Source organism: Cetorhinus maximus, chromosome 26 (assembly GCF_964194155.1).
Source record: "Cetorhinus maximus chromosome 26, sCetMax3.hap1.1, whole genome shotgun sequence".
NCBI lineage: Eukaryota > Metazoa > Chordata > Chondrichthyes > Lamniformes > Cetorhinidae > Cetorhinus > Cetorhinus maximus.
The window spans coordinates 13,364,315-13,387,240 of record NC_135904.1 but is presented as its reverse complement, the minus strand read 5'-3'; the positions used below and the strand labels follow the sequence as shown (position 1 = coordinate 13,387,240).

General features: G+C 42.8%; 1 protein-coding gene across 2 annotated transcripts in view; it reads left to right on the top strand.

The window, feature by feature from the left end:
- map2k1 (mitogen-activated protein kinase kinase 1) overlaps positions 1-22,926 on the top strand; it is a 348,516-nt gene that overhangs the window by 16,520 nt on the left and 309,070 nt on the right. For both annotated transcript variants that reach the window (XR_013573469.1, XM_078530143.1), the window contains exons 2-4: positions 16,199-16,409; positions 18,333-18,479; positions 20,085-20,162. Coding sequence is in view for 1 of the 2 variants with exons in the window: in XM_078530143.1 (XP_078386269.1) it covers positions 16,199-16,409; positions 18,333-18,479; positions 20,085-20,162 (436 nt within the window). In the remaining variant the exon portion in view is untranslated. The remainder of the gene's footprint in view (positions 1-16,198; positions 16,410-18,332; positions 18,480-20,084; positions 20,163-22,926) is intronic.

The following is a 22,926-nucleotide window of genomic DNA, read 5'->3' as shown; positions in this document are numbered from 1 at the left end:
GAGAGTTTTAGTTATGAGGAGAGATTGGATAGACTGGAGTTATCTTCCCTGGAGCAGAGGAGATTGAGGGGGGACATGATTGAGGTGTATAAAATTATGAGGGGCATAGATAGGGTAGACAGGAAGGAACTTTTCCCCTTGGTGGAGGGATCAATAACCAGGGCGCATAGGTTTAAGGTAAGAGGCAGGAGGTTTAGAGGGAATGTGAGGAAGAATTTTTTCACCCAGAGGGTGGTGGGAATCTGGAACTCACTGCCTGAAAGGGTGGTAGAGGCAGAAACCCTCATAACATTTAAGAAGTATTTGGATGTGCAATTATGATGCCATGGCATACAAGGTTAGGGGCCTAGTGCTGGAAAATAGGATTAGAATAGTTAGGTACTTGTTTGATCGGCGCAGACTCGATGGGCTGAAGGGCCTTTTTCTGTACTGTAGCCCTCTATGACTCTTTGACCAAACTTTTAGTCACCTGTCCTAATGTCTCCATACATGGCCCGGTGTCAAATTTTGTCTCAAAATTCTCCTGTGAATGTGCCTTGGAAAGTTTTACTGATCTCAAAGTTTCTATATAAAGTTATTGTTGTTATTACTTCAAGATTAGATATTGAGCTTTGAGACTTTGGCCTTAACTCGGAACCTAACTAATGAAAGCAGCACCTTGCCTTATGGAATCGAGAGTGAGACCTGCTCCCAATTACACTGTGGCACAGTGTGTTGGAATATCAGCCAATAAAATATTTTCCATACAGGATGGTGTTGATATGCATTAGCAGAGGCACAAACTTTGTAACTTTGATAATGAAGTAAAAAAGCTTTAAAAAATTCCAAACTTCACACAATCTTCAAATGTAACCAATGTAGTGCCGAGAGCTGGATTAAGAACATTCATACATATGAACAAGGATCAGTAGTAGGCCATTCAGCCCCTCGAACTTGCACCGCCATTTAATAAGATCGTGGCTGATCTGATTGTAACCTGAAATCTGGATCCCACCTACCCCCGATAACCTATCACCCCCTTGCTTACCAAGAATCTATCCACCTCTGCCTTAAAAAATATTCAAAGACTCTGCTTCCACCACCTTTTCAGGAAGGGAGTTCCAAAGACTCACAACTCTGAGTCTCACCTCATCTCAGTTTTAAATGGGCAACCCCTTATTACCTTGAGCTCATTCAAGTGCCCGCTATAACATCTTTAATAATAGCTTCCAGCATTTCCCCTACAACAGATGTTAAGTTGACTGGTCTGTAGTTTCCCGCTTACTGTTTCCTTCCATTTTTGAATAATAGTTACATTTGCTATCTTCCAATCTAATGGGACCTTTCCTGAATCTAGGGAGTTTTGAAATCTTAAAACCAATGCATCAACTATCTCATTTATCTCACTTCTTTTAAGACCCTAGGATGAAGTCCATCAGGACCCGGGCTCTTGTCAGCCCACAGCTCCAACAATTTACTCAGTACCACTTCCCTGGTGATTGTAATTTTCCTGACTTCCTTCCCCACTTCCATTTCCTGGTTTATAGCTGCTTCTTGGATGTTACTTGTATCCTCTATAGTGAAAACTGATGCAAAATACCTGTTCAATTCATCTGCCATCTCCTTGTTTTCCATTATCAATTCTGCAGACTCACTTCCTATAGGATCAACGCTCACTTTGTTAACTCTCTTTTCCTTTTTAAATATGTATAAAAACTCTTACTATCTGTTTTTATAATTCTGACTAGCTTTCTCTCATACGCTAATTTTTCCCTCCTTATTAGTCTTTTAGTCATTCTTTGCCGTTCCTTGTATTCTGTCCAATCTTCTGGCCTTCCACCTATCTTTGCACAATTATATGTCTTTTCTTTTAAGTTTGATACTATCTTTAATCTTTCTAGTTAACCACGGAGGGTGTGTCCGTCCCTTGGGACTTTTTCTTACTCGTTGGAATGTATCTATCCTATGCATCCAGAAATATCCCCTTAAATATTAGCCACTGCATCTCGACCTATCCCTTAATCTAATTTGCCAATTCACTTTCACCAGCTCAGCTTTCATGCCCTCATAATTGTCCTTACTTAAGTTTAAAAACTTAGCCTCAGACCCATTCCTCCCTTCCTCAAATTGAATGTGAAATTCAGTCATATTATGGTTGCTGCTACCTAGGGGCACCTTCGCTCTTGAGATCATTAATTACTCCGATCTCATTGCACAATCCCAGGTCTAGTATAGCCTGCTCTCAGGATGGCTCCTGAACATGCTGTTCCAAGAAACTATCCTGAAATCAGTTGACTCATCTAGATTACCTTTGCCCATCCGACTTTTCCAGTCTATATGTAAATTAAAATCTCCCATGATTATCACTGGGACTTTCTGACGAGCTCCAATTATTTCTTCCTTTATGCTCACTCAATCCTGTTGGGGGGCCTGTAGACAACTCCCACAAGTGACTTCTTGGCTTTACCATTTCTCATCTCTGCCCAAACCGTTTCCACATCCTGGTTTCCTGAACTTAGGTCATCCCTCTCTATTGTACCAATACCACCATTAACTAACAGAGCAACCCCTCCACCTGTCCTTCCTAAATGTCCCGTACCCTTTAATATTAAGGTCCCTGCAGCCATGCCTCCGAAATGGCTATCAAATCAGAATGATTTATTTCTATGTTTGCTCCCAGTTTATCTATTTTGTTTCGAATGCTACATGCATTCAGATATAGAGCTTTTAGTTTTATCCTTTTATTCTTTTTCATCTGTTGATTTACTATTAGATTTGGGTACTCTCTATCCCTTCCAGTCACCATCTGTTTTTCATTTCCATAATTTCACATAATAATACCTTTCTCTTTTGCCTCGTCTCTACTCTTTGGTTTATCACATCTTCCCAAGTTTGCACCCTTGCCCCCACTATTTAGTTTAAAACCCCCTCTACTTCTCTAGTTAGGCAGCTTGCAAGAACACCGGTCCCAGCACGGTTCAGGTATAGACCGTCCCAACGGTACAGATCCCACGTTCCCCAATACTGGTGTCAGTGCCCCATGAACTAGAACCCACATCTTCCACACTAGCCTTTGAGCCACGTATTCATCTCCCTAATCTGATTTGTCCTAAGACAATTTGCAAGCGGCTCAGGTAATAATCCAGAGATTATGACCTTTGAGGTTCTGCTTCTTAATTTGGTGCGTAGGTCCTCATACTGACTATGCAGAGCCTCCTTCTTTGTCCTGCCTATGTCATTGGTACCTACCTGGACCACGACGACTGGGTACTCCACCTCCCATTGCAAGTTCCTCTCCAACCCCGAATATAAGTCCCGCACCCTGGCACTGGGCAGGCAACACAGCCATCCGGGCTCACGCTCTTTGCTGTAGAGAACGGTGTTGATCCCTCTGACTACACTGTCCCCTACTACCACTACATTCCTTTTTGCTCCCCCTACTTGAATGGCTTCTTTGCACCATGGTGCCATGGCCAGTTGGCTCATCCACCCTGCAGCCCGGATTCTCATCCAAACAAGCTGAGAAAACCTCAAACCTGTTGGACAATCGCAGAGGCTCACACTCCTGATCTCTGAGTCCCCTTACCTGTCTCACTCAGTCACACTTTCCTGTCCCTGACCACTGACCAAATCAGAAGACCCTGTGCTAAGAGTTTTGACTGCCTCTTGGTACAAAGAATCTAGGTAACTTTCCCCCTCCCTGATGCATCGCAGTGTCTGTAATTCAGCCTCCGGCTCATAAACCCTTACTGGAGACATGTTTGCCCTGGATCAAACTGGCATTCAGGGGCGCCCACATGCTGCAGCAGTGACACACCACCTGTCCTGATATCCTTAATGTGTTTTAATTAACTATTTAATTATTTTATTCAATTATATATTTTATTTTTGTTTTTATATATTTTAATCTTACCACCAGTTGCTAAACTATTTTGCTCCTTAAGAATAGAATAAACCTTGGAATAATTAAGTCTTTGGTTCCAGACACTGAACTATTAAGAACTTTCCTGGTCCTCTCTGCACCTTGCCTCACCTTTCGCTCCTCCCTCAATCCATTAAAACATAAATGTGCATGAACATCCATGAGGAAATAGGCACTAGAATGGTCACAGAATGCATTAATAATAAATCGTACCACAATATGCTATGCTTTAACTGGGTTGCCAACCTTCAGGATTGCTCTGGAGTCTCCAGGAATTTTAGATGAATCTCCTGGACATGCCTATGTGCAAGCTAAGAGAAACATCATAGAGGCATGAAAAAATAATGTGTTTTAATTAATTCTTTGGTACAAAGAACATGGAGAGACAGTATAAAATAAATGATACTATTCTAAAGGGTGTGCAGGAGCAGAGAGACCTGGGTGTATATGTACATGGGTCATTAAAGGAGGCAGGACAGATAGAGAGAACTGTTTCTACAGCATACAATATTCTAGGCTTCATTAATAGGGGCGTAGAGTACAAGAGCAGGGAGGTTATGATGAACTTATATAAGACACTGGTTAGACCTCAATTGGAGCATTGTGTACAGTTCTGGGTGTCACACTATAGGAAGGATGTGAACGCATTGGAGACAGTGCAGAAGAGGTTTACAAGAATGATTCCAGGGATGAGACACTTCAGTCACGAGGAAAGATTGGAGAAGTTGGGACTGTTTTCCTTGGGGTGGAGAAGGCTGAGAGGAGACTTGATAGAAGTTTTCAAAATCATGAGGGGTCAGGACAGAGTAGATAGGGAGAAACTGTTCCTGCTCATAAACGGATCGAGAACCAGAGGGCACAATTTTAAAGTGTTTTGCAAAAGAAGCAAATGCAAGGTGAGAAAAAACTTTTTCACACAGCGAGTAGTTAGGGTTTGGAATGCACTGCCTGGAAGTGTGGTGGAGGCAGGTTTATTTGAGGCATTCAAGAGGGCATTGGATGATTATCTAAATGGAAACAATGTTCAAGGTTACGGGGAAAAGGCAGGAGATCGGTACTAAGTTAAAATTCTCAGAGAGACGGTGCAGACATGATGGGCCAAATAGCCTCCTTCTGCACCATAACAATTCTGTGATTTTCTAGAACACTATTTATTAGTTGTTGGAAATGGGGGGAGTTGCAGGGGAGGTCTGTTTGACAGGAGAAGATGGCTGGAGGTGGGGGACCATGTGTTTAAAAACATTCAGGAATATGCCGAACTAAAGTTGGCAACCGTAGCTCTAACATACCTGCTTATTTACACTATGCCTCTAATTCTACAAGGCCCCTGTGTTAATCCATCGCATGTAATATCCACTGAAGCAGGAATATAGCTCCCCTGTTAAAATAGTGAAGTTGTAGCAACGTAGAATGAAAGACTTGCATTTATGTAGCACCTTTCATCACCTTTGGACGTCTCAAAAGTGTTTTACAGCCGCTAAAGTACTGTTGTAATGTAGGACACACAGCTCGAACAACCTGTTTTGTGGGAATTCTACCTGCTTGAAACCTGACTGCATGAGATATTTCCAATTCAGCAAAACACTGAGGCCCAGCTCCATTTAGTGAAAACAAATTCCTAAAGGATGGTTGGCTGCACCCTAGACACGAAAGCCACTTGTGGCCGACACCCTGGCCCTCCCAACACTCAGAATGGACAAGTCTGTTAATTGCAACTTAGCATAGCAAATCTAAATGAATTCAATGCAGCCTGTTAACAAATTGCGTGTGAAAATTATTCAGATCTGTATTTGGCAGACAATGCAAAGGAATATTTAATGTATTTCTCTTTTTTGTGTGCCATCCTGTTAGTTATGTTAATAGGCAGAAGCAGTCATCGAAATCCAACTCATAGGGTTCCAGCAAATCATTCTACACATGAAAGATTTTACACAATGAGAAATGGAACATTTACCCACAGATGAGCAGGAAAAAGCTATGATATTCCATTTGAGAGAGAATGCAAAAGACAAATTAAATTGCTAATTTATTCAATTATTTTTGTATTTTTTCAACCTACCTAAATCGGTTTCTCTGCTTTAGTAGCATTTCCCAATGTCAGAGGAGCTCCTCCCAACCTTCAGCACTTGTAATTATGACTCCCACTGTCAGGAAGGAAAGATCAGAAGACCACTCAGACATGGCAGCTCTTGAGTCCGCAAATGGTTCATCTTATTGAAGCAATGGTTCAGTGGGTCATGCTAATGCTTTTGACAGGAGATTATGGGCTCAAGTCCTACTCCAGGGACTTGAGCAATAACTGTAGGCTGACACCCCCGATGCAGTACTGAGGGAGTGCTGCAATGTTGGACGTACCCTCTTTCAGGCAAGATGTTAAACAGAGGCCTATCTACCCTCAAAGTTGGATGTAAAAGATTCAAAGAACAGCAGGGTTGTTCTCCTTGGTATCCTTGTTAATATTTAACCCTGAACCAACGTCTAAAGAAAACCCTGAATTATCACATTGCAGTTTGTGGGAGCTTCCTGTGCACAACTTGGCTGCCAAGTTTCCCGCATTAAAGCAGTGACTACACTTTTAAAACAAAAACAAAAATACCTGGAAAAACTCAGCAGGTCTGGCAGTATCTGCGGAGAGGAACACAGTTAACGTTTCGAGTCCGAATGACCCTTCAACAGAACTAAGTAAAAATAGAAGAGAGGTGAAATATCTTTAAAGGTACTTCATTGGCTGTAAAGCACTTTCCTGAGCTGATGGAAGGTGCTATGTAAATGAAAATTCTTTTTAAGCAAGGTGGAAAAAGTTTATTGAACTGTCTGAAATATCTGGAGCACTTTGTGTTATAGGCGGCTCCTCTGTAATTGACTTCAGTGGAAATGGTTAATGCCATTTAGCTGTTTACAGATGGCTGGCTACCTTTAATGAGTATGGATGTTGAGAGTGGTGAGGACTGTAGACAAACCTCTTGGTATTTACAAATAGAATTACCTTCCCCTTGAATACTGAGTGACTTATAGGCTAGAGACTATGCCTGTTTTTTTTAGCATGTAGCTCAGTGAAAAGGAATTTTTCAGTCTCTTTTGTGTTACGGTCCTAAGTGGGTCAACAGTGGAAGTCCCAGTCAAATAGACTGCCCTGTGGCTTTGGCTGGATTGAAGAGTGTTGCCTTGTCTGTGTCTGTAATGGCTGTCAGTGGATGACTCTTTATTGTTCTTACTGACAATCTTTCATCCACTCTACTTCCCACAGCCATCCTTCCTGTATAGTCACAGACCTTCTATCCCCTCAAGGCAATCCACATCCAGTCTGAGGAATGTAAAAAATGTGAAACACCCAACCCATGTGTGGCTGCGCAGTCCAAAATTAATAGATAGCATAATTGTAAATAAATACAGGATCATCACAGAATTCACTGACAATGAGAAGTTATAATAACAAATACTTAAAATTTGAGCCACTGATGTAATTGCAGCAGTGACGGGCAGACCCAGCTGTACAATTCTCCACCCCAAAAGAGGACAAATCAATGATGATGCTGTTATTTTAGTGCATTTTACAGAGAAAGTGTCCCAAGGGGGATTGGGAGGAGTTGGATTTAAGCAGCAGTAGGAAGAAGGTTTAGGGAAGCACAGGCGAAGAGGTAGATATTAAGGGGGCTTTTGAAGCTGGAGAGAGAGAGCGGGGCCAGCTGGAGTGTTTTGGGAGGATAATGCGAGGGTTGGGAAGTCTACAGGAGAGACCTTACTGAAAACAGAGTCCCTTGCTGTTCAGGCAATAATCTAGTCTCGGGGTTCAGCTGAGATTTAAAAACCATTTGAGTCTTGCCTTGTGGTTTCTCCCATCTGTAGATGACGTTGGCATTTAGTTATTTCATAATTTGAATTCTTTAATGTGGATGCAATGTAGTTTCAATGCCAGTAAACACGTACTCATTGGCAACTGTTTTATTTTGCAGTTTGTTTTCTCTGTCCTGAAGGTTCTGTGTCTCACTTGGACTCAATCCCACAGGCCCCAGAACACCACTCCACATCCAAAAGACAGCACCTCAGACAGTGCAGCACTCCCTTAGTACTGCGTTGCGAGTGCCAGGCTGGATTTTGTGTTCAGGTCTCTGAATGGGGCCTTGAACTGTCAAGTTTCTGGCTCAGAAGTGCAAGTGTCACTCGCAGAGCCATGGCCAACACCCCTGTCAGCATTGTCGGGTTCACCCATCAGCCAGTAAATGTCGGAGAGATTTCTGGCTTGGCAATGGAGATGAACAGAGTGATCAGCTCTGGATGAGTGTGGTCAAACCGAGAGGAGCGTGCACTCACTTGGGAGAGAACCCGTGATGGGAAGGAGGTTAAAGGGTGGGTAAAGAATGGGTGTGGAGTGGTGCCAGGTGTGTGTGTGTGAGCTTCCTGCAGACTGCTCTCCGTCCCCTTGTTAGTGAGCAAACTTTTCTTGTGAGAATCAATACTGTCCAGTGCCTATAGCAGACTCCACATGTACATAGTCGTTCTCACCAGTTAGAAATGTCAGTGTTTAATGCAATCAATGTTTCTGAAGTACTGTGCCTGTTGTGTGAAGATTCTGTTCTGGCTGCTGTCCACAAACTCTTGGCTGTGATTGCCACACTGTAAGCTGAGGAATTCATGTGAATGCCATGGTGTATAACTGTTGACTAAATCCCAGGGTTGCATAATTATTTTACACCAGCTGTCTGTTGCGTGAATCTTGTGCTCAGTAACATGTTGGGACTGGGGAAAGGGCTTGTCCAGTTTTGGACACCCAGTATCCAGAAACTGGTGGATCAGCCCAATAGGAAGTGAAGTAAAGGATCTGACTTTCTGCCAACAACACATCTCAACTCCACTGCCTAAACATCATTTTCTGGGTGTCAACTGTGGTTCAGTTGGTAGCACCTCTCGCCCCTGAGACAGAAGGTTGTGGTTCAAGCCCCAATCCAGAGACTTGAATACAAAATCCAGGCTGACACTCCAGCGCAGTACTGAGGGAGTGTTAGAGGTGCTGTGTTTTGATGAAATGTTAAACTGAGGCCTCTTCAACCTTCTTAGCTGGGCATAAAAGAACCCATGGCTTTTTGAAGAAGAGCAGGAGGGTTATCTCCAGTGACGTGACCGAGATTTATCCCACAACCAGCACCCCTCGAACAAATCATCTCATTGCTGTTGTTGGATCTTGCTGTGCACAAATCGGCTGCTGCATTTCCTGCATAACAACAGTGACTACACTTCAAAGGTAGCTCATTGGCTATACTCCCTTTGGGATGTCTCAAGATTATGAAAGGCACTATAGAAATGCAAGTACTTTCTAGGTATTCCAGTGTGACATCAGTAGTTTAACACTGTACATTCTGGAGGTTGAGCCCCATTAGGAAATTGCGATTATTTTCAGGGTCCAGTCTGTAGATCCTTGGTGAGACTGCACCTGGAGTATTGTTTACAGTTTTGGTCTCCTTATCTAGGGAAGGATATACTTGCCATAGAGGCAGTGCAACGGGGGTCTACCAGATTAATCCCTGGGGTGTCGGGATTGTTTTATATGGAGAGATTGAGGAAACTGGGCCTGTATTCTCTAGAGTTTCAAAGAAGGAGAGGTGATCTCATTGAAATTTACAGAATTCTTACAGGGCATGACAGGGTAGATGTGGATAGGATGTTTCCCTTGCCTGGTGAGTCTAGAACCAGGGACACAGTCTCAGAATAAGGGGCAGGCCATTTAAGACTAAGATGAGGAGGAATTTCTTCACTGAGGTTTGTGAATCTTTGGAATTCTCTACCCCTGAGGGCTGTGGAAGCTCAATCATTGAGCATGTTCAAGAGAGAAATCGATAGATTTCCTGGAAACTAATGACATCAAGGGATAAGATAGTGTGGGAAAGTGGCATTGAGGTAGGTGATCAGCCATGATGTAATTGAATGGCAGAGCAGGCTCGATGGGCTGAATTGCCTACTCCTGTTCCTATGTCCCTGTCCAACCTGATTTCATCACAGGACAACAACAGCAACAACAACTATTTGCAATTATACAGTACCTTTTAACATATTAAACATCCAAAGGCATTTCACAAGGTGTCTATCAAACAGAATTTGACACCAAGCCACATAAAATCACATTCGGACTAAAGCTTGATTAAAGAGGCAGATTTTAGGAAGCACCTTAAATGAGGAGAGAGAAATACAGACTTGTAATTTGAGTAGAGGGAGAAAACTTGATTTAGCATCACAAAACAAAAATAAAAATACCTGCAAAAACTCAGCAGGTCTGACAGCATCTGCAGAGAGGAACACAGTTAACGTTTCGAGTCCGTATGACTCTTCAACAGACTGGAACTGCTGAGAGTCACTGCGTGGGGGACCCATACCCCAGTTGAGAGTCAGCGTGTGTGGGGCACCCATACCCTGGTGAGAGTCAGTGTGTGTGGGGGACCCATACCCTGGTGAGAGTCACTGTGTGTGGGGGACCCATACCCTAGTGAGAGTCACTGCCTGTGGGACCCATACCCTGGTGAGAGGCAGCGTGTGTGGGGGACCCATACCCCAGTGAGTGTTAGTGCCTTCAGGGGAGAAAGGAAGAAAAATTGGCAATAGAAAGTATGATGATGTAACCTAACCAGAGTGAGTGACATGTCTCTGAGTCATGGGAGTGCAGAGAAATAAATGAGCCACTTCCTCTGTGACACGACGTTGACAAACTCTCTCTCCTCTTATTGCATTAAGGTCGCAGAAATGACCTCCAGAATTCCTGAGTCATTCCCTGTCCTCTGGCTGTTCAATACCACTTGCAAAATAACAAATGGATTTGGCTTTAAAAATGATTTCATCATAAAGGTTTGCAGTGAAAATCTTGTGATACGATTACTTGCAATTGATTCTATCAGAAATACTGCCACTTGCAGTTCCCTAGAGCTTAACATTGGTGGTACCAGTGGGCAAACTATGCCATTGATTTGTCTGTTATTGTATCAAAGGTGTTAAATTAGTTAAAGTTGATGAGTTAACCCTGTTAAAATAGCAGAGCACAAAATGGCAAATGAGAAGATTCTGCATCGGGGGCGATGGGTGGCATAGTGGTAATGTCACTGGATTAGTAACCCAGCAGCCCAGGCTAATGCTTTGGTGACACAGGTTCACCACCACGGCACCTGGTAGAATTTGAATTCAATTAATCAACCTGGAGCATAAAGTTAGTATTGGTGATGGTGACCATGACAGCTGTTGTTGTAAAAACTAATGTACTTTAGCCTACATTTGACTCTAGACCCACAACAATGCGGTTGACCCTTAGCTGCCCTTTGAAATGGCCCAGCGAGCCACTCAGTTCAAGGGTAATTAGTGATGAGCAACAAATGTTGGCCTTGCCAGGCGCACCCATGAAAGAATAAAGAAGAAAATAAACATTGAGAATTTTCAAATCAGAGGTCAGAGGGATATGGGGAATGTTGGGAAGGTGGAGTTGAGGTAGAAGATCAGCATCATCCTGTTGAACGGTGAAGCAGGTTCGAGGGGCAGAAAGGCTGACTCATGCTCCTATTTCTGATATTCTTATTGCCAACAATAGCCTCCAGCCCTAAATATTGTTGGTGCAGAGTCAGATTAAATTAAATTAAATGAAGGCAGCTGTGTCTTCAATTGCCTGGGACCTAAAGTCTGGAATTTCCTCCCCAAACCTTTCTGTACCGATCTCTCCCTGCTCCTTTTCACACACACCTTAAATTCTACCTCTTTGACCAAACTTTCAGCTACCCTTCCTAATTAAGTAAAAACTTGCATTTCTATAGCTCCTTTCATGAGCTTAGACTATCCAAAAGCGCTTTACAGCCAGTGAAGTATGTTTGAAGTGCAATCACTGTTGGGATGTAGGAAACTTGGCAGCCAATTTGTGTACAGCAAGCTCCCACAAACAGCAATGTGATAAATCTGTTTTTAGTGATGTTGGTTGAGGAATACATATTGAGCCCAAGACACCAGGAAGAATTACAAAGATTTACTACATTAAAGTGGTTACATGAATGCAAGTTGTTCTTGTGCCCAGCTTCACAGCAAAGCCCAATCAGCCAGCTGAGCGCGCACGGGGGAGTGAACCTGTGACATTCTCTTCTGTTTGGTTCAATACCACATCACACCATCAGTTTAACCACCACACCAACAAGGGAGTACTTGAGAAACCTTATCCACAGGCAGTGCACAATGTTGCCTTGCCTACAGCAGCCAGAATATTTATAAATTGTTATTTCATGGTTGTAAAGAGGCAAAGGCTAGTTTGTTGACCCCAGCTCAGATAGTGGCTGCAGGGCCTCGGTTTGTATCAATTTCCTTTGACTGGGAAGTGGGAAGCACTCAACCAGGATTCTCCTGTTCACTATCCCAGTGGCCCTGGGATGCTCGGTACAGGTGAACGGTCTTATCTGGGAGCTCCGCGCTGTCCTCCAATAGCAACAGCAACAACTTGCTTTCATTTCACACCTGTGACATGAAGTGAGATCAGCTGTTAGTAAAAATTCACAGCACGTCTGAGCTGCCTTGGTGACTGACAGTGTGAAAAGAGAAGTCTGTCTCTCTCACCCGCATACTCTCCATAAATATCTGGCTCTTCAATCAGATGCCTCGATAGTGTCAAAATATGCAGGACCTGATTGTTAGAAGCAACGAGTTACATCAAAATAATAACCAGGAAAATGAAAGACTTTGTTTTAGATCAACATTAATATTCAGCAAAACGCTATTTTTAACTCATAAAATTTAATGGTGCAGCTCTGAAATTAATAAGGGATTGTCACTCTCAGATTGAGGAGCAAACCAAGTTCCTATAGATAAATGCAAAACATTGTGGATGCTGGAAATCTAAAACAAAAACAGCAAATGCTGGAAAAACTCAGCAGGTCTGGCAGCATCTGTCGAGAGAGAAACAGAGTTAATGTTTCAAGTCCGTATGACTCTTCTTCAGAGCTGAAGAGAAGTGATCACTTCAGCTATAGAAATACAAATTCTTTCTTCTTTCTTTATCACTTCAGCTTCTCTTCAGCTCTGAAGAAGAGTCATACGGACTTGAAACGTCCGCTCTATTTCTCTCTCCACAGTTGCTGCTAGACCTGCTGAGTTTTCCCAGCATTTTCTGTTTTTGTTTCAAACCAATTTCATAATTCCCAGAACAGCTCCGAATCGAATTTCCAGATGAGGAAATGACTGGCTCATCTGGAACGGCAACAGGAGTGGGGGTTGCCAACCCTCCAGGATTGCCCTGGAGCCTCCAGGAATTGAAGTTTAATCTCCAGGACCTTGCTGCCAGCAAAAACTCAGCAAGAAAATCACTGGGTACATTAAAAATAGATGGTGTGGGTATCTTTTCAATTTTATTGAATAATTTTGTTTGTATTGGAGATGGTGATGGAAAGAGGCTGTTTGACTGAGATAAGAAGCATCCAGTTGGTTAATTTTTTTATTTTCAGCTATTTATTAGACTTCATTAAGTTTACAGAAACATTGCAAAACAGTGTAGACATCAACTCTCGATAAATAATCTGCTGTTGACAACACTGGGACCATTTTTTCTATCTGTTATCTGCTCTGCCTTTTTATGTTGGGCAAGGATCTTCTCACTTTCCAATTGATTGGGAGGGTGGGGCATTGTGATGATGGACATGTTGATTGACCAATTGGTGGGAGGAGGCAGGCAGTCACATGGTGAAACTGTGTCCGACTGGATTGGCATCTCTGACCTGGGAGGTCTGAGTGTTTAACGTTATCCTAGAGAGCTGCCTCAAGTGGGGAAACTCCAGCCACTTCCCAGGCCAGTGTTAAAATAGGGGTCCCAATAACATCAGAATGCATATTTAAAGGATCCTGCTGGCATACTTGTATCCTTGGCAACTCCAATTTAAAACTGACAGGATTGGGCCAGAGACCAACAGAGAAATCACCCACTACACTGTAACTCTTTCTCTAACCCCACCTCTAGTTTTTGTGAACAAAGGCCTAAAATTTCCCCCCCCTCAGCCCACTGCTCTCTCCAGATATCCTGTAAATTTTAGTGTAGTGGCTGCTGAGCTATGTCCTCAGATGTTGCACAGCTGGACAGGATACAGGAGAAAACTCAATATGAGATATTCGATCACTCCATCTTCCGACCTCTCTCTCGTTGCAAGCTTTCTGGCCCCTCTGTTTATTGATCCTGCGATGGTCAGCGCTGTCCGCAGCTCTCCTCTCCTGCTCCTACTCAGCATCTACATCCTCTTCCTTTTCCCTGTGATTTCGCTGGGCCGGAATCGAGACTCTTTCCACTCTGACCTGCCCTGACTCATTCTTTCTCAGACTCTCAACTGAAACTCCTTACCTCCCTCGCTCATCATCTTATTCCACTTTCAAAACCCAAACTTGATGTCATTGAGCTTTTTCATTTTTTCTGTGTAAATTGGCTGCTGCATTTCCTACATTATGACAGTGACTGCCGAAAGTACTTCATTGGCTCTAAAGCCCTGATGTTGTGAAAAGCGCTTTAGAAATATAAATTCTTTCTTCTTTCTTTATCACGAAATCTTAAAGCACAGAAGGAGCCCATCATTACCTGTAATGGCTCCAAGTTATGTAATTAGTTCCATTCCCCTGCTCTTTTCCTGTAGCCCTGCCATTATTCACTCTTTAAGTATTTATCCAATTTCCTTTTGAAAGTTCCTATTGAATATTCTTTTGAACAGGCAGTTCCAGATCATCATCATAACAACATGCTGTATTTTTAAAAAAACTTCATCTTCTCCTCTCTCTCCCTCTCTCTCTCCCCCCAACCCCAAACCAGGTTTTTTGACAATCATCTTAAACTTTATTTTTCTCTTCCTCGTTTCACACTTAGTGCAAAGCTGCATTTTGGACCTTGACCCATCATCTGGCTTTAACCAGTTAAGGAGGCCTCAGGATTTTTAGTTCACTGGGCAGTTGTTCCAGTGGCTGGACCTGGATTTGAACTCGCAATTCTCACAATCCAGTCTGTGAGAAGGTGAGGCATGACTTCCAAGGGAGAGGCAACAAATAAAACTCAGACCTGCAGTCACCCTGGTGTGACCTGGCCAACACTGGCATCAGATCGGAGACTTCAGTTCAATTTGCACCCTGTTGCTTTGGATAATTGATCAGTTTAGTCTCTTGATGTAACCATTATTGATCAGGATCCCTGCGGATTGGACAGAAGCAGCAGGTGGAGAAATTAGCTGCAGAGGGTAAATACAGAATTGGAGTTTGGGAGTGAGCTGTCTCCCTGTGTCCATGTTTCCCTGTGTCTGAGTTTCACTGATGTTATTCCGAAATAATGGCTCTGTTATTATATACGTGGATGTGCTTTCTTGGGAATTCAGTTAAGAATAATAGCTGAGGAACAGGAAGGGTCAATTAACACTGATAGAGAGGGATGGGAGTTTGACTATTTCTGTTGGAGATAGCATCATCCCATAACTCACTCAACTGGACTGAGTTTGATAGCTATTGATCAGTCTATTAATCTATTTACCCACCCTAACCTATCTATATATCTCTCTATATTTCCTCTATCTCTCTTGATTTCTGTATCTTTCTGTGCATGTCTCTCTTGTATTCCCTCTTGTCTCTTGTCTATTTTGCCCAATCTTCACCTCTGACAAACAGAGGTTTATATAAAAAAAGGTATTTTTTGTTTTCAGATAGGATTATATAATTGTCTCTTCAGCACAAAGCCATGTCTGGATGTAGTCAGGTGGCACGGACAACTTTACCATTGATCAATCCTCTGACCTTGCATGATGCACAAGTCAGAGCTTCATTATTTATTCTTTCATGGGATGTGGGCGTCGCTGGTGAGGCCAGCATTTGTTACCCATCCCTAATTACCCTTGAACTGAGTGGCTGCTAGGCCATTGCGGAGGGCAGTTAAAAGTCAACCACATTGCTGTGGGTCTGGAGTCGCATGTAGGCCAGACCAGGTAAGGACGGCAGATTTCCTTCCCTAAAGGACATTAGCGAACCAGGTGGGTTTTTAGGACAATCGATGATAGTTTCATGGTCACCGTTAACTGAGATTAGCTTCCAATTCCAGATTTATTAATTTAATTTAAATTCCACCAGCTGCCATGGTGGGATTTGAACTTGTGTCCCCAGAGCATTAGCCTGGAGCTCTGGATTTCCAGCGACGTTAACCACCATCTCCCCCTTCAACATTAATGCTAGGGATGAGGATCTGCCCCAAAGACCAGGCGCTGACGCCCACTGAGGGGTGACGATTCGTAATATGTTCTCTCTAAAGTTTTGCTATCTTTTTTTCTTGCAACATTTTAGGACAAACTTGGAAGCTTTGCAGAAAAAGTTAGAGGAGCTCGAGTTGGATGAACAACAGCGCAAACGGCTGGAGGCGTTTCTGACCCAGAAACAGAAGGTTGGAGAGTTGAAAGATGACGACTTTGAGAAGATATCGGAACTGGGCGCAGGGAATGGAGGCGTGGTTTTCAAAGTTTCTCACAAACCATCTGGTCTCATTATGGCCCGGAAGGTAAAGCAAATTTTCTTCCTTTTCTAACCCCCTTTCCCTCTCGAAGCCTTACCTGGGGTTACGTCCTCCCATTGTTCAGACGTGAACCGTGAGTGTGGGCAAACGCGCACAGATATTCACACATGTGCTCTCTCTTCCTTTAGTGCACAGACGCAGAGTGCCAACTCCATTTGGATCATGTTTATAAGTGCCCTTTCAATGTGGGTAGGCTGTAAAAATTGCTTACAAATCATAAAATGCTCTGAGAGTGCATCATAGAAAACATAGAAAATAGGAGCAGGAGTAGGTCATTCGGCCCTTCGAGCCTGCTCCGCCATTCAATATGATCATGGCTGATCCTCTATCTCAACACTGTTCTCCCACGGCCTCCCCATACCCCTTGACACCTTTAGAATCTAGAAATCTATCTATCTCCTTCTTAAATATATTCAGTGACTTAGCCTCCACAGCCTTCTGTGGTAGAGAATTCCATAGGTTCACCACCCTCTGAGTGAAGAAGTTTCTCCGCATTCAGTCCTAAATGGTCTACCCCGTATCCTGAGACTGTGACCCCTTGTTCTAGACCCACCCCACCCCAGCCAGAGGAAATATCATCCCTGCATCCAGTCTGCCCATCCCTGTCAGAATTTTATATGTTTCAATGAGATCTCCTCTCATTCTTCTAAACTCCAGTGAATTCAGGCCTAGTTGGCCCAATCTCTCATACGACGATCCTGTCATCCCAGGAATTGGTCTGGTAAACCTTCGCTGCACTCCCTCTATATCCTTTCTTAAGTAAGGAGACCAAAACGGCGCACAATACTCTGGGTGTGGTCTCACCAAGGTCCTGTACAGCTGCAGAAAGATATTCTTGCTCCTGTACTCACTCTGCACCATGCTGAATCTCAATAGTTATAGAATCATGGAATCTTACAGCACAAAAGGAGGCCATTCAGCCTGTCACGCCTGTGCTGGCTCTCTGAAAGAGCTGTCCAATTTATTCCCACACCCCAACTTTTCCCTATAAACCTTCAGTTAATCCTCTTTTAATCCTTTTACTTGTCCAGTTGCCCACTGGAAGTTCCTATGGAATCTGATTCCACCAAATTCCAGATATTGCATTCCAGATCTGAACAACCCTCCTTTGTGGAAAAAAATTCTTTTAACTGATCCTTTTGCCAATTATTTTAAATCTCTGACCTCTGGTTACCGACCCACTTGCCAAAGGAAACAATTTCTCCTTGTCTCTGCCATCAAAACCTTTGATAATTTTGAATATTTCTACTAAATCTTTGTTAAACTTCCGTGCTCTAAGGGGAACAATCCCAACTTCTCCATTCTCTCCACAGAACTGCAGTCCTTCATCCCTAGCATCAACTTGGTGAACCCTCTGTAACCTCTCCAGCGTCTTTAGATCCTTCCTAAACTGCTGGCCAGAATTGAACACAGTACTCCAGCTGAGGCCTACCCAGTGTTTATAAAGATATAATGTCACTAGAAAAGAGATGGCTGATGGGTGACCTGATGAAAGCCCATAAAATGATGAGGGGGTTTGATAGGGAAGGCGTGGAGAAGTTTCCACTTGTGGGAGAATCTAAAGCTGGGGATTATAAATATAAGATATCCACTAATAAACTTAATAGAGAATTTAGAAGAAACTTCTTTATCTAGAGATGGTGACAATGCGGAATTCGCTACCACAGGGAGATTTGTGGTGAATAGTGTAGGTGCATTTAAGGGGAAGTTGGATAAGTACATAATGGAGAAAAGAATAGAAGGCTATGTTGATGAGGTGAATTGAAAAGTAGTGGGAAGAGGCTTAAGTGGCACATAAACACCAGAATGGACCAGATGGGCCAAATAGCCTGTTTCTGCACTGTAAATGTTATGTAATTATGAATGACTGGAAAACTGGGCTAAATTTATCGGTATCTTTTCTCGTAGCTCATTCACCTGGAGATAAAGCCAGCCATTCGGAACCAGATCATCCGAGAGCTGCAGGTTCTACACGAGTGTAACTCTCCGTATATTGTGGGATTCTACGGAGCTTTCTACAGCGACGGAGAGATAAGCATCTGCATGGAACACATGGTACAGAATCTAAAAGCATTTGTTGCTTAAGAAAATCAGGAGGTGGGAATGAGAAAATGGCTGCTTTTCAGGTCCAATTGCAGGAGCGGCCAAGATCATTTCCATCTTCCTTCCACTCCCTGAATCACTGCGTATTCCAGAAGTCTTGCCTTGTCTTTCATCCGTCCCCATTCCAAGGGTTGGGTGCACTTTCTCTGCTGCCCTCACAGCCAGTCCACCTTCTGACATTATCCTTATCCAATCCTTGCCATCTTGGCTATTCCTTGTGCACCTATTCCAGGGGCTTTGCCTCGCATTACCTTTTTTTTTTCCCCCCCTAAACATTCCACTCATGTTTGCATCATGTGTCCAAAATGTGTGAGTTTTCTTGATATCAGTACCTCAAACAAGTTCCTCTTCACACCAGCTTTCTCGAGCATCTACTCCAGAAGTTACGATCCTTCAATTTTTCTCTTCTGGTTCTGCTCAATGACCTTCTGCATATTTACCCCAACGATTTTCTTTAACAGATACAGGTCTTTGATGTTTTCATAAAATCTTCAAGAACACCCTGTGCTGGTTCTTTGGAAGAGCTATCCAATTAGTCCCACACCCCTGCTCTTTCCCCAGAACCCTGCAATGTGTTCCCCTTCAAGTATTTATTCAGTTTGCTTTTGAAAGTTGTAATTGAATCTGCTGCCCCAATGTTTTCAGACATTGTTCACAACAACTCACTGCACGAAAACATTTTTTCCTCGTCTTGTCTCTGGTGCTTTTGCCAATTATCTGAAGTCTGTGTCCAGTGGTTACTGACCCACCTCGCCAGTGGAAGCAGCTTATTTTTATTTACTCTATCAAAACCCCTCTTTAACTAGGAATAATTGTATTAAATTTCCCATGAACCTTCTCTGCTTTAAGGAGAACAATCCCAGCTCCTCTACTCTCTCCATGTAACTGAAATCCTTTCATGCCTGGTACTTCATTTGGATTTGTTTTCCTATAAATAACCAGTCCTCCAAACTGCATTTTAAACAAAAACTATTAATTTTGTAAACAAGCAATGATTAAAAAGTTTAACATATTGCATTGCATCTTTAATAGTGATGAAATGTAATGTGTTTACCATGGTGTGTTACTCTGCCTATCCTTTGTCGTATTGGTCAGTCACTGCCTGGCTGTTTGAATCTTTAGTTCCTGTGTTTTGTAGGGAGGCATCAGCAGGTGTGGAGGTTACCCACGAGGTTTCTGACGGATCCCTTCAGAGAATCCTTCACTCGGGGTTCTCTGAATTATGTCGCCAAGGGCAGCTGTTAAACCCATAGATTGGGAGGAGGAGGAGGGAGACTGGCATTTATTTAAAAAAAAAACTAATTCTTAAAATGGAATAATTTACGTCTTCACCTACACATCCTGTAGGAAACTGGATTCGATAAAGGAAAAAGACCAATCACAAGCCAAAGACAGGCTGTAGGAAGATTCTCACTCACATTGATTTATTGACCATGCTTCATTCTGACAGATAATCAATATTTTGCTCACAGGAGTGTGTCTGTGGCACAGTAAAATGACTGGGATACTATGCTGTTTGGTTCACTCTGAGTAATTCTAACTTTTAACTTTGTTTAGGATGGTGGATCATTGGATCAGGTACTCAAAAAAGCAGGAAGAATTACAGAGCAAGTCCTGGGCAAAGTGAGCATAGCTGTAAGTACAACTCACTGAGTACAGGAGGATGATGGTCTCATAACAGAGTAGAGTCATCAACCCTGGTGGCCAATATTCGCAGAGTTTTCATCACATGACCTCCTCCCTCCAATTGCCCCATACCCACATTCTCGCCATTGGTTGTTTGATATGTCAATCATTCAATAATGGCAGATACAAAATCCACAATCCTCTGCACTATAGAAAACACTATATCCATCGTGTGATTTGCCAGGGTGCACATTACATCCTGGGTGCATGAACCCTTGCAGTTTGTTATGGAAACTAAAATCACTATTTGTATCACTAAGTGGATATCCTGTTCCATTGCTCACAGTTAGATGGATGATATGCTATTTACAGCGTTCTGCTAATATTAGAACTTGGGACAGTGAGGGTTGTGGACAAGGAGACAATTCTTGAGTGAGATTTAGATGGAGTGTGGAGTTGGGAATTCGGTGCATTTGGGTATTCCATGCACAGAGTGAAAGAGGTGCTCTGTCTTATAACCTTTTTTTATCAGTCTCCAGTAATTGCTGAGATTTTCTTCCCTTATCCCTAAGCCAGGAAAGTGCAAGTTTCTATTGTATTGCTATAGCTGTGTAAATTCTTAATGAATTCACTAAGTAAATAAATAAATTTAGTCAGGTGTATCATTATTAGTAAGGTGTATTAGTATTGGTAAGGTTTTTTTAGCAATAGCAAGGTTAACTAATAAAGATGTTTGATCAACACATTTAAGAGTAAGAGAATAATGAAGGAAAGAGCAGAGCCCATAAAACACCAAAAAGGTAACCTGTGTGTGGAGGCGGAGGATGTGGGTTCTTAATGAATACTTTGCATTTGTCTTTGCAAAAGAGGGGGATGATGCAGATATTACAGCTAAGAAGGAGGAGTGTGAAGTATTGTATGTGATAAACATAGGGAGAGAGGAAGTATTAATGGGATTAGATCCTTGAAAGTGGATGAGTCACCAGGGCTGGAAGAAATGTGCCCCAGGCTATTAAAAGAAGCCAGGGAGGAAATAGCGGCGGGTCTGACCATCATTTTCCAATCCTCACTGGATACAGGTGAGGTGCCAGAGGATTGGAGTCCGCTAACGTTGTACCTTTGTTTAAAAAGAGAGTGAGGGATAGACTGAATAATTACAGACCAGTCAGTCAGACCTCAGTAGTGGGCAAATTATTGGAATCAATTCTGAGAGACAGGATAAACTGTCACTTAGGCACTGATTAACCAAGTCAGCATGGATTTGTTAAGGGAAGGTCGTGTCTGACTAACTTGGTTGAATTTTTTGAGGAGGTAAGAAGGAAGATTGAGGGTAGTGCAGTTGATGTGGTCTACCTGGATTTTAGCAAGGCTTTTGACAAGGTTCCCCCATGGCAGACTGGTTTAAAAAAAATAAAAGCCCATGGGATCCAAAGGAATGTAGCAAGCTGGATACAAAATTACCTCAGTGGCAAGAAACAAAGGGTAATTGTTGACAGGGGTTTTTGTGATGGGCAGGCTGTTTCTAGTGGGGTTCCACAGGGCCCAGTACTAGGTGCTCTGCTTTTTGTACAAAAGAGATTTATGAGGATGCTGAAGGAACTGGAAAATTGTAGCTATGAGGAAAGACTGGATAGACTGAGGTTATTCTCCTTGGAACAGAGGAGGCTGAGGGGAAATTTGATTGAGATGTACAAAATTGAGGGGCCTGGACAGAGTGGTTGGGAAGGGTCTATTTACTTTAGCAGAGAGGTCAGTGACCAGGGGGCATAAATTTAAAGTGATTGGTAGAAGGATGAGAGGGGAGATGAAGAAAGAATTTTTCATCCAGAAGTTTAGAGAGTCTGGAACTCACTGCCTGAAAGAGTAGCAGAGGCAGAAACCCTCAACTCATGTAAAAGGTGTCTGAATATGTACCTCAAGTGCCATAACCTGCAGGGCTACGGACCAAATGCTGGAAAGTGGGATTACTCTGGGAGGCTCATTTTTCGACTGGAGCAGACACCATGGGCCAAGTGGCCTCTTTCTGTGCCGTAAACTTTATGATAAGGTGGGTGGAAGGGTGTTTACTGACTTCTCTCTTTAAGGCCACAAAGTCTAACTGTTGCAAACAGTTGCTGAAGTCCATCATAGTTAAGTTCCCGTCAATTAGGAAGTTTACAGATTGGCATGTGTCTTTTTTTATTACTTGTTCATGGGATATGGACGTTGTTGGCAAGGCAATCCCAAATTGCCCTTGGGAGTCACATGTAGGCCAGACCAGACCAGGTAAGGATGACCATTACTGGCGAGACTATCTTTCAATTCCAGATTTTATTAATTGAATTTAAATTCCACCAGCTGCCATGGCCAGATTTGAACCCATGTCCCCAGAACATGAGTCTGAGCCTCTGGATTACTAGTCCAGTAAAATTACCACTATGCCACCATCTCTCCGTAGTAAATTTCTGGCTCCAAATAAAAAAAACACAGCTTGAAATGACTTTCTGTCTCTTTCTTTCGTATATACTTTTGATACTTTCAAATATGACGCCTGTGTAATGTGAACATACTGGTAATTAAGATGTCAGTTGTGGCTCAGTAGGTAATACTTTTACCTCAGGTGGTTAATGATTCAAATTAGAGTCCAGGACTTAAGCACGATATGTTTACACATCCAGTGCAGAACTGAGGGAGTGCTGCACTGTTAGAGGTGCCATCTTTCGAATGAGATGGTAAACCGAGGCCCCTTCACTCTCATGTGGTGGAAGCAGTGTGGGTGTACCCATCCCACCTC